This window comes from Podarcis liolepis (genome assembly GCF_965112155.1).
Source record: "Podarcis liolepis genome assembly, chromosome: 13".
Lineage (NCBI taxonomy): Eukaryota > Metazoa > Chordata > Lepidosauria > Squamata > Lacertidae > Podarcis > Podarcis liolepis.
In genome coordinates, this window is record NC_139573.1 from 30,792,376 (window position 1) to 30,804,733 (window position 12,358).

General features: G+C 46.1%; 1 protein-coding gene across 1 annotated transcript in view; it reads right to left on the reverse strand.

Moving 5' to 3' along the window:
* Nucleotides 1-1,851: 1,851 nt before the first annotated feature.
* Nucleotides 1,852-12,358, reverse strand: part of LOC310692556 (uncharacterized protein) — a 29,956-nt gene continuing 19,449 nt past the window's right edge. The window contains exons 9-15 of the mRNA XM_083473504.1: nt 8,655-9,182; nt 6,429-6,511; nt 4,952-5,108; nt 4,113-4,274; nt 3,871-3,996; nt 3,148-3,368; nt 1,852-2,413 (exon numbers count right to left, since the gene is read on the reverse strand). Of these exons, the coding sequence (XP_083329630.1) occupies nt 2,101-2,413; nt 3,148-3,368; nt 3,871-3,996; nt 4,113-4,274; nt 4,952-5,108; nt 6,429-6,511; nt 8,655-9,182 (1,590 nt within the window). The 3' untranslated portion in view covers nt 1,852-2,100. The remainder of the gene's footprint in view (nt 2,414-3,147; nt 3,369-3,870; nt 3,997-4,112; nt 4,275-4,951; nt 5,109-6,428; nt 6,512-8,654; nt 9,183-12,358) is intronic.

Consider the following 12,358-nt stretch of genomic DNA (forward strand, 5'->3'; position numbering starts at 1 on the left):
AAAAGGGGACCCAATGCTATGTAAAACTGCAAAGAATTTTTTTTGCTCTCCAGCGCCGTCTGGTGTTGCATGTTTATAACACATTCAAAGCACGTTTTTTTAAAACTAATGTGGCTGAGTCCACTGATTCCAGTAGAACTCTAGGGACCCTGAATTTTTCTTTAAAGTTTAGTAAGACCACAACACAGATGAGTGCTGCTGTGTCTGCATTGTGACAGGAACGGTAGTTTCATGGATCTGATTATGTGTACTCTAGTCCGCAAATGTACATGCTAGGAGTGAGCCCCACTGGATTCAGCAGGACTTGCTTCTAATTAGGTCAGGATTGGGCTGCCTGGCCTTTAACAAGGCTCTCTGTTGTAGAAACCGTAGGTGTTGTTGACTTTTCACTTTTAACACCGGGGAGGAATTATGATGCTGCGATAAAGCTGTAGTGTCTGCTACCCCACCAACATTGCAAACAATGATTGAGGTGGTGGTAGTCACCCAGCCCTTTCTCCACACCCCTGGGCTGCTATTCCTCTTCCCAATGCCTTCTCAAAGAGGGGTTGTTTCTGTGAGTGGATGGGAAAGAGATCAATTATCTTCTTCAGGATGTGAATTCTGCAGAAATCCTGGAGTGAAAGGGCCCAACTAAAAGACAACCTAACTCTAGATTTCTTTTTTTAAAAAAAATGAATTAGTTTGCTGGGGATTTGGAAGGCTAAAAAGCCATCCATGTTTCTCCTAGTTTGTAACTGGAGCAGCGCACCTGATTGCTTCGGTTGAAGAACCCAGTGTGCTTCAGGAAAATCTCTTCTGACACCCCCAGGTGGCAGCAACACCTAAGGTTAAATACTCTTCATTGCAAGAGGTTAAAACGGATGAGTGTAATAACTACTTTGCCTTGAATGATCCAAAGAAGCCATGATCAATCTCCTACCTACCCAGAGACCCACTAGGATTTTCATTAAGGTTGGAAATACCCTCAAATAGCTATCTATTTCTTGCGAGAGGCAATTCATATGTTCCAGGTCCTGGAAACACCTTTGTTCACAGTCCTCATCAAAATGCTATTATATACCCCCTCATTTAATCTTAATTAAGAAGTCCACATTTGTGTATGTGTGTGTGAATATAATGGGATATTATGTAGAAATGGTAAATCCAAATTAAATGGGAAGATGAGATGGGACGGCATTTTGATAAGGACAACTTTGTGTGGATTCTGCATGAAACATGCGTTAATGAACAGCACTGAGGCGACAATGAACTCTGGAAGCATCTCTTGTTCAGCCAACCCAGGACTGACCCAAGACATTTTGCTGCCTGGAACAGGAAATGGTGCTTCCCTAGAGGCAGAAAATCCCACAAGCACCTTCCTTCCTCCCAGCAAATAAAAGAATTGCAATAATTATTTCACGATCAGTGTGCTGCCTTTCATGACTTCTACAATTAATGGCCCACGACAGCCACCTCATCCTACTTCAGAGTGGTCCTGTTAGGCCTTTTATCTGGCCCCCAGAACTCTCCCCAGGCCACCCACCCACCACAGGGTACACCCTTCATTGGTCCTCCTTCATATCCAAGAGTTTTCGCTTTGCTGAAATGTGTCATTGAACTCTGACAATGCCTCGTGTTTGTCTGGAGGGGTGTTTGAATGTGTGTACTAACTATCCTACTGAACAAAGGTAAAATATACCTTTGTTGTTCCACCGGCTTTTGCCTCTGGTCCCTTCCATCCCTGAAAAGTGTCACCACTTCTGCCCCTGGAGAACCTAATCTCCTTCTGGAAACTCTTGGTCCTGTGTCATAAGCAATCATCTGCTTAGAAAAACATACAGCAGACGCCACATTTTTTGTATGCCAGAAAACAAACGTTTATTAAGAAGTCACCCGAGGATCTTCCGTGCATCCCGGAAAGCGTGAAAGCAGCAGGGAAGGGAGGAACCATGCTACCAGAGCCACCTTGTAGGCAGAACGTGCCTAACTTTTTAAGCAAGGTTCCTAGAGGAGTTTTCTAAGCATAGGATAGGAGTACATAAATTCCCCCTCCCCTCTAGGTTCAGGTCCTCGTCTGTTCCATGTTGCCTATGGATTTGGTGCCCAGGCGCTGAGATTTCACATGCGGCAGATCTTAGTGTTGATCCGTGGGCCTGGTGGTCCTGGTGGGCATGGGCCGCAAGGGGGCGGGCACATTGGACCATGTGGGCCACAGGGAGGAGGGCCACAGGGTGGAGGGCCACATGAGACAAACTTTGGCCCACAGGGGTTGACACATGAGGGAGCCAGGTTAGGCTCCACCACGGGCACACATGGCTTGCAGGTTGGTGGGCAGACGGGGGCACAGACTGGCTCCGGCACACAAACTGGCCGGCAGACAGATGATCGAATGGCGGTCGTGCACTCTGGATCACAGGGGCGATTGGGCAGCCTGGAAAAGAAGAACACATCCATGGTTAGACAAGAAGAGTGTGTCTCTGGAGAAGGCTAGCTTCCCAACGTGAGATGGAGAGAGCAAATGTTAATGAGCTAAAGCAAAGGGTCTTGTGTTCTTGGAGCTGTGGATGCTTTCACAGCGACAGCTTGGTGTGAGTTAGTGTTATTCCTCAAAAGGGCCAGGAAGTGAGCTGTAACCTCAAGATGCAAAAATGCCCATCCGTTGATTTGAACTGGGTGTTTCCAAATAGCTGCTCTTAAGACCACAGCAAAGGTAAGTTGTTAAAACCGTGTTTATGGAAGACAATCTTACTCGGCTATGAGTGATCGCCAAAGAGGAAGAAGTTTCAGGTACAAGTTCCAGGATGTATGGTGCTTGTGGATCCACTCAACTTGTCTATCCTCTGCTGGGGGGAATAGCTCAGTGGTGTCTACACTGACTAACAGAAGTCCTCTAGGATTTCAGATTTGGGTCTCTCTGATGCCTACCTAGAAATGCCAGCTGTTGCAGCTGGGACTGCATTCATTGTTCCATCCACTTTTGTCTCTGGCATGTGGCCCTTGGAAGGTGGACCCGAAGGGAAGGTCCACCTTGGGATCAGAAGGCTCTCTCTGTCTCCCCCCACCCCACTTTATTGGATCACAGCTGAGTTGAGGTTAACTTGCCTAAAGCCAAATCAATCCAGAAGAGGCCATTCTGGCATCGACTACTGCCCTCCTCTTACTTACTTGCAGTCTTCTCCTTCCAACATGTTGCGGTAGGTGGCGATCTCACAGTCCAGGCGGGCTTTTTCGTCCAGGAGGGTCTTGTACTCGCAGTTCTGGCGCTCAATGTCACAGCGGATTTCGGCCAGCTGGGCCTCCACGTTGCTGATCAGGCACTGGAGCTGGGAGAGCTGGGTGCAGTAGCGGGATTCTGTTTCTTGCAAAGTGCCCTCCAGAGCCCCTTTCTGAGAGACGGAGAAGAAGGCAAGGGAGAGAGAGAGAGAGAGAGAAATTCATCAGGGCATGTTCTGCTCACACAGCTAAACGAACACAATGGTGCCATAATGCAAGGGTAGCCAACCTGATATCCTCCAAATATTGTTGGACTACAACTCCCATCATCCCTGGCCCTTGGCCTTGCTGTCTGGGGTAGATGGGAGTTGGAGTCCAATAACATCTGGAGGGCACTGGCAGGGACTGGCAAAATGCTGATGCGTGTGCACGGGGGGAAGGGAGTCTGGAGTCTGACTTGGGAGACGGGGGCAGTGATTTGTGGGGACCTCTACCAGCCTGGATGCAAGTGTCAGAGGAAGGGGAAGCTTCAGAGTTAGAGGGTAGAGCAGAGAATGGGTTGGAAGGAGAGAGGGGAAAGGCATGACAGGAGTACGATTCACAAGATAGTGTGAACATGCAAATAGTACTGTTGAACAACGTACCCGACACTGAGCATTCTGGATTCTTACTCACCATGCTCTGCTGAGCCTGTAGGTCAATCTCCAGTGCTTGAACACAACGTCTTGTCTCAATGATTTCTGTCTGGCAGCACTGCAGCTGTTCTCCACTGGAGAGCACCTCCCTGTTGAGCTCTTCCATCTGGTGAATGTTTTAAAAAAGCCCAGAAATTAGAAGGTCACGGGAGTTCTGCCATGAAAGATGGTCAGTGAGACACCTGATTGGGATGGAATTGGCCACTGAGGAGGGGGACCTACCTGTGTACAGTACCAGTCCTCAACTTCCCGGCGATTCTTTTCAAGATCAGCCTCATACTGGCAACGCATCTCGTCCAGGACCTTGTTGAGGTTGCAAGATGGGGCAGCATCCACCTCCACATTGATGCGGTCACCGAGCTGGGAGCGAAGGGCACAGGACTCCTGCAGGAGGGGACAAAGAGGAAGGCAAGGGGAGTATATCTGGAGCCATTTTTCATCATTTGCATATCACTTATTCAAAGGGACTGCTGAATATAATTTGGTTGGCTCTTTGATGGTAGACTGGTATTGCAAACTGGTTTCCTGCTTAGAACTTGGATCCTTATGGAATTTTAATTTGGGGAGATTCAGTGGAAGGGGAACACAGATGGCCATAGTTTGGACTGGATGGAAATTTACTCTAGTGGTTGGTGACCCTTAGGGATTTTGCCCTTTACCCATTGTGTATTGGTTGGTTGCATAAGTTGTCCAAAACTCTGCATGTATTTATCCTGAAATGCCCTTATCTCTGTTGGTGGTCTAGATTGTGAAGACCGATCTCAAGGTGGACTGGGTGGGTAGATGTCCCTGGTTTTTTATGTGAACTGGACTAGACCAGGGGTAGCCAATGTGGTACCTTCTGGATGTTGCTGGACTACAACTCTCATCATCCCTGCCCACTGGCCATGTTTACTGGGTCTGATGGGAGTTGTAGTCCAACAACATCCAGAGGACCTCATGTTGACTACCCATGGACTAGAAGATGATCCCAGTGCACTTCCAGCTCCAAAGATCTATGCTCCTTCACCCGTGGTTCAGCACCTGTTCTGGGCTTGGTAGAAGAGATGTTTGGGGCATACCTCCTCGTGGTTTTTCTTCAGGCACATCATCTCCTCAGTCAAGGACTCGAGCTGAGCTTCCAGGTCAGCCCTGCATAGGGTGAGGTCATCCAGCACTCTCCGAAGGCCATTGATGTCAGCCTCATCCCTCTGACGCAGACTCAGCTCATAATCATACCTTCAGGGGGAGGAAAGACAGATTATTGCAGCATAGCTGAGAGGGCAGAATGTTAAACCTGGACCAAGGACTGATGAGTACCAATCCAAGCTCCAGTGGGCAGCAGTTCTCGCTTTCTGCTGCGACTCTAAGCTCATCCAGAGCACAGCAAGCCACTCGGATTGCTTCTGCTCAGCAGTGCCTGGGTGGAGACAATCCCCACTGGGAGTGGGACTTGCAGTAAACACCAAAAGCAAGTCCTATTTTCAGCAGGAATCTTTGCAGCCCCAGCTTGGGACCAAGCCCTAGCTTCAATGATTCTTCCTTTCCAGTCCCAAATTTAAATTAAAGTCAATCTGTAAAGGAGAAAAAGAAGAATAATGAGCACACAAATGTGCTCTCGATTCCTCCTCTGAAGTTTGACACCTGGTGATTGATGGGTTGGCTGTCCTATCCAGCTGACAAAGATGGCCCTTGGAGGGTGGGCCAGATCTGGATCCATCTCTGCTTTGAGTAGGTGCCACACACCTCAAGGAGACTTACCTCTAAGCAGACATGGATAACTGCCCTAAGCTTTTGTATTCTAGGTGGCAGGGTGATCAACAAATGTGTGTCTGTGTGTCCATGCCTTTTCTGGTGCATGTTTATGGGGCATAGCTGTCAACTTTTCCCTTTTCTTGCAAAGAATCCTATTCGGAATAAAGGAATTTCCCTTAAAAAAAGGGAAGCGTTAACAGCTATGTTATAGGGCTGCTAAAATGTGAGTGATTTTGTATGTGTCTTTTCTGAAATCAAGGAGTGTGATACTATGTGTGCATTCTCTGTGTTTTTGTGGGGGACAGGACAGTTGGACAATTATTCTTAGGGCCTTAAACCTGTTGTAAACCAATGAAGGATTTCAGGCTTACGTTGATATGTTCCTGGTACAAAAATGTACAACCAGTTGTCAGAGGACTTCCAAACGGAATTTTAATCTGAGTTCCACTGAACTTCCCCCTTTAATGTGGAAGCTTGCCTTCTTAGCGCTGCTGGCTATCTCTTAGCAAAACAGTCCTCATTTTAGAACTGCCTGGGTCTTTGTAGAAGAGACATCAACACTTCCCAATAATAATTTAGCTTGAAAGTGGTGATCTGGCAACCCTTAGTACTATCAGCAGCCACTGTTTTCAGCCTGGTTTCCCTACAAAACTGCTATCGGTGAGCCCCTGTTCTCTTCCTGGGAATCATAGTAACACAGGCTGGTTTGAATGATACCATGGGTGGGGGGGGGAGTATGACAACATACAGGATGAGAGTAGTTGGCTAGCTTTGATCCACCCCTCCGCCAAAAAAATATCTTACTTGGTGCAATAGTCATCAGAAGCCATTTTGAGATTGTCAATATCCAGGCAGAGTCTTGCATTGTCAGCCTTAGTACAGCAAATCTGGAAAGAAACCCCCCAGAGATATTTCATTTTAATCCAGCCAGATGGATTAGGTGGGAGCAGATGGAGAGCATCACCAAAGGATAGCTCCTGCTGGATCAGGCCAAAGGCTCATTGAGCCCAGCATCCTGTACCTGAAGTGACCAACCAGATATCTATAGAAAGCTCACAAGCAGAACCTGAATGCAACAATGCCCTCTCCACTTGTGGTTCCCAGCCACCAGCATTCAGAGGTCTGCTGCCTCCAGCAACAGAGAGAGAACATAGTCATCATCATGGCTAGTTAGGCACTGTGAGCCGCCTTCTCCATGAATTTGTGCAATCCCGTTTTAAAGACACCCAGGTTGATGGGCATCACGACACCATGAGAACAAATTCCATATTGCAATGTGTGACTTTCTTTTGCCTTAAGGCAGGCATAGGCAAACTCGGCCCTCCAGATGTTTTGAGACTACAGTTCCCATCATCCCTGACCACTGGTCCTGTTAGTTAGGGATGATGGGAATTGTATTCCCAAAACATCTGGAGGGCAGAGTTTGCCTATGTTTGCCTTAGGGGCATGGGAGCAGACACCTGAAGGGGGCAAGAAATGAGTCTTTATTTCCCATCATTTCCTTCCTTTCCTTTCCTGGGAAATGATATATAATGAATTGAAAAGGATGTTCAAAATAACGTTTGTGAAAAACAACCCAGAAGCTTTTCTTTGGGGAATTATAGGGACAGAACTACCTAAACTGTATGGAAACTTATTTATGTATGCAACTACAGTGGCAAGAATATTACTTGCCCCAAAATGGAAAGAAGCAGAAGTCCCAGCAAAGGAAGAATGGATACAAAAACTTATGGAATATGCAGAAATGGCAAAATTTACCAGAAGAATAAGAAATCAAGATAACAAAGTATATATAAAAGAATGGAAATTTGTTTATTGAATATTTACAGCCAAATTGTAAACAGATAAGAACATTGGCAGGATTATGGTAATAACCTGCAGTTTTATGAGAGTACAGTGGTGCCCCGCAAGACGAATGCCTCGCAAGACGGAAAACTCGCTAGACGAAAGAGTTTTCCGTTTTGGAGGTGCTTCGCAAAACGAATTTCCTATGGGCTTGCTTCGCAAGACAACAATGTCTTGCGAGTTCCTGCTGGTTTTTTTCCCTCCCCCCCTTTTTCTAAGCCGCTAAGCTGCTTATCAGCTGATCCGCTAATAGCGCTAATCCGCTAATCCGTCAATGGGCTTGCTTCGCAAGACGAAAAAACCGCTAGACAAAGAGAATCACAGAACGGATTCTTTTCGTCTTGCGAGGCACTACTGTATATATTTAAAGTAGATGAGTAAATGAGCAAATTAAGTTAATTTGGATATGCAGAAGATATTGGAAAAAAATTAAGGAACTGCAGAAAGTGGGGGGGGGGGAGGAAGTCAAGTTTTGAAATGTGAAAATGATTGTAAAATTAGTGAAATGTATAAACCTGAAAAGTATAAATAAAATGTTTAAAAAGGAGTCTTCAGCTATCCCTTTAAAGCTTGCACCAAAGGGCAGATCTGAAGCAAGGACAGAATGACTCTCACCCTTTCCTTGTAATGATAATTCCATCTGGCTGGGTTTCCCCAGCCACTCTGGGCGGCTCCCAACAGAATATTAAAAATACAATAAAGCATCAAACATTAAAAACTTCCCTAAACAGGACTGCCTTCAGATGTCTTGTAAAAGTCAGATGGTTGCTTATTGCCTTGACATCTAATGGGAGGGTGTTCTACAGGGCGGGTGCCACTACTGAGAAGGCCCTCTGCCTGGTTCCCTGTAGCTTCACTTTTTGCAGTGAGGGAACCACCAGAAGGCCCTCAGAGCTGGACCTCAGTGTTTGAGCTAAACGATGGGGTGGAGACACTCCTTCAGGTATACTGGGCTGAGGTTACTTAGGGCTTTAAAGGCCAGCACCAACACTTTGAATTGTGCTGGGAGCCAATGGAGGTCTTTCAGGACTGGTGTTATGTGGTCTCGGCAGCTGCTCCCAGTCACCAGTCTTACTGCCGCACTCTAAAACCAAATAAATCCAGAACACTCCATAAATAACCAAAGTTTCCATGGAACTGGATAATCGTGGAAGACCCCCCTGCCCCCCATGAGCCATTCCTTACCTGTTGCTGGAGCTCGTCAATGTTGCAGTAAAAAGGTTTGAAGTCGGTGCACACGTAAGCATTTTCGCACTCGTACCAGTCTCGGATCTTGCACTCCAGGTCAGCGTTCTCCTGTTCCAGGCAGCGCACCCTTTCCAGATAGTTCCCCAGGCGGCTGTTCAGGAACTCCATGGTTTCCTTCTCATTGCAGTTGAGGATCCCTTCATTGTGGCCGACAGGGTAGCAGTTCAGAGGGCGAGCAGGAGGAGGGATGCAGGGTGGAGGGACACAAGAGGAGCCCATGCTAGGAGGTGGAAGGCGAGTAGATGTCATGTGGCCCCCACTTCGGCAGCTGTTGTGGAGAGACGAGGCCGTATGGCCTGGAGGGGGCAGGCAGACGCTGGATCGGCGAGGAGGAAGGCAAGGCCCGGGCCGGCAGTTGACTGAGGCAGCGCTGTTTGGGTGGCAGTTTGTTGTGACCCGGCAAGGGCCCCTGAGAGACCCGCAAGTGCGAGTGGCAGTGGTGGCAGCCATGGTTGAAAGGAGCAGCTAGATGGAGGAAATGAGTGAAGAGACCCACGAAACCCAAGTCTGACAGATGATCTCCTTCCTAGAGCTTTTTTATACCATGAGCACTGGGGTGTTAGCTCCTTTACGAGGCTTTCTCCTCGTTAATATTTGTGGCGATTCCTGCCTGGCTTCTCATTAGCCTGCTCGTTACTTGCTTGAAAGGCATTTCTTGGCTTATAAATTTGCCCTTCCGCCTCATACTTCACTTGCAGAGTCAGGACTCTGCTTGATGGCTGAGTCCCTGGAATGACAGTTTTTATGGGATGCCACCAAAGCGGTCTGTCAGCATCAAACACCAGCCGTCAGTCCCTGGGCGTTGGTCATTTGAGCAGAATTATGGGCTTGGTGTTTCGCAGTGGGATTGCCCCTTTCCCTCCTTCTGCCCTACTTTGACCAACTGAAAAGCCAAGTCAGGATCTCTGGTAGACAGCAGTCATGAACCTGAGGCCTTCTGGAAATTCTACTCCAGATATCTCCTGCTCTGCCCTCATAACTGGTGAAAGGACACCCAGGTAGCTTCTTCTGCCAGATGTGCACAGTCTTTACAGCAGAAGAGACTTGCAGATCCTATACTGAGTCCGCCAGCCTTATCTGCTCTCCTAGTCTGCTTCCTGCCTTATTGAACAGGATGTTCAGCCATGGAACAGATCTGCCGGGAATGCAGTTATTGCATCCCATACTGCGGATCGTGCATTCAGCAAGGGATTGACATGGAGGACCTCCAATGTCTCTTTTGGCTCTCTGTATCTGTGATATGACTTTTCTCTGGGTCAGAATGCATGGTGTGTAGACAACGGCAGGGCAATCTGTTGCGGTGAGAAGACTGAAATTGAAGCCAACATTTTACATGCAATTCTGACCACTTTCCCCTGAATATTGGAAGTAATTTGCATTCCATTAAGTACATAATGCAAATGAATGAACTAATGAAATTAAAAAAGCCTTTTAAGTGCAGATTGCTATCCCAGTCTGTATATGTACTGGATTTGAAAGTTAGGTTTTTAGGTTTTTCTCCAATGTGTGTGTGTGTGTGTGTGTGTGTGTGTGTGTGTATGCATAATAGCATCTTTTGTGTGCTTTTACATATGGCATTGTTTGTTATTCTTGATGTTTTTGCTGTAAAATTGCTTTTAGATATTTTATGGGGAGCAATTCATCAATGGAATCAAATGAATATTTAAATAAATATTATTTTGCTTATTAATTTCTCTACACTGTTGCAGTATTCAGGAAGAAGGAAAACAGCAACAGGCTGTGGACCAGGTAGACTGTTTCCTCCAGTTTTGCTTCAGGGGAATTATTCTCTGCTCGTAAAAGTCGAGCTTTGGCCTTTTTTCACTTGCTCTTTCCTACTTTAAGGGGACACTAGTCTTGCTCACAATGTATTTATTGACCCTGCCAACGTCCCCCTCAAAACGTTTTAGTGCAAACTCAGTGAAGGTGCTTCCAGACTGTCACTATTTGGTGGGTGGGATTCAGCAGCCTAGGGGCAAATCCATATTGCTTGATTGAAGTGGAATGGGCATTCTTGTAAAAGAAATCAAACTTTTTACAGTAAGGAAAGTGATGGATTTATGTGGGATAACAATTGCATGTTGCAGCATCATACAACTTCAGAACAAACACTTAGTAAACAATTGATATTGTATAATCTCCCTGCAAACTTTGTGCCAACGAATCAGGGTGAATGCTCAGCGTCTGGAAGTGACCCAAGTCTCTAATTAAAGATCTCTAGGTAGTTTGCAATCAGAAGTGTGGAAAGGGGCAATTACAGTATGACAGTAAAGTAAAACGTGGGGTGAGAAACATCAAAGTAAAATCTTGCTGAACTTTTTTTTTTTTTTACTATTGACTCAAGATTCCAAGAGATCAAGCAAGATGGAGTATTAGCAGTATGGAGACCAAGAGCTCTGTATGATAGCAGCTCTTAGTGCTCCAGTTTGCAGATATAATTCTATCCAACTACAGTGGTACCTCGGGTTACATACGCTTCAGGTTACAGACTCCGCTAACCCAGAAATAGTGCTTCAGGTTAAGAACTTTGCTTCAGGATGAGAACAGAAATTGGGCTCTGGCGGCGCGGCAGCAGCAGGAGGCCCCATTAGCTAAAGTGGTGCTTCAGCTTAAGAACAGTTTGAGGTTAAGAACGGACCTCCGGAACAAATAAGTACTTAACCTGAGGTACCACTGTATAACTAAAGAGAAATTCTATGCATTTTCTATGCATTCTATGTATTTTCACTCCCATTTCCTGCTAGAATAGTCATTGTATGACTCAGAATGACAGACGTTCTGCTGGAGAAGAAATTTGGCTGGATCTACACACAGGAAAAAACACACACTATAAATAAGTCATAAATTAAATCATTATAACAAAAAACCCCACTATGTAAAATTGCATAGACAAAGTTTTTTTTTGCTCTACAGCATCATCTGGTGCCGCATCTTTACAATGGAGTTACAACAATATAACTGACTGATTGTAGCTGAGTCCTTTGTGCCCAGAAATTGCAGCACATAATTTTTAAATGCATCAAAAGCCATATGCACTGAACTGATATTCCCCATGCCTACCCCACACATCTGTACAGGCTAGTTAAATTTATTTAATGGTAAGGAAAAGAAATGCGAGCACATGTTGCAATGCATTCCCCCATTCATTAATGCTTCACATACCACAGATCTGGAAGTAGGGGGTGCAGAAGACATAAGCCAGAGCGGGGATGATACATGGAAACGTTACAAATAGCAATTATTCAGTATAGCACTGGTGAAAACAGCAGGGGACTGAGGTTGGTGTGTGCACTGGCTTCCTGTATCGGTTGCCATCTGTGAGTCAGGAAGACGGGCTCTTCTCAAACAGGGATCCTTCCTGGCATCTCTACCACCAGCTGCTGCAGAAAACTGCCTTGGTGTGTTAAGACTTGATCCAGGCTAAGTTAGACCACATTCACACCATACATTTAAAACACGGCGATACCACTTTAAAGAGCCATGGCTTTCCTCAAAGAATTCTGGGAGCTCTAGTTTGTTAAGGGCATTCAGAGTCGTTAGGAGGCCCCCATTCCTCTCACAGAACCTTTACAATTTGCAGAGTTTCCTGGGATGAGGGACTGATTGTTAAACCACTCTTGGAACTGTAGCTCCTCCTAACC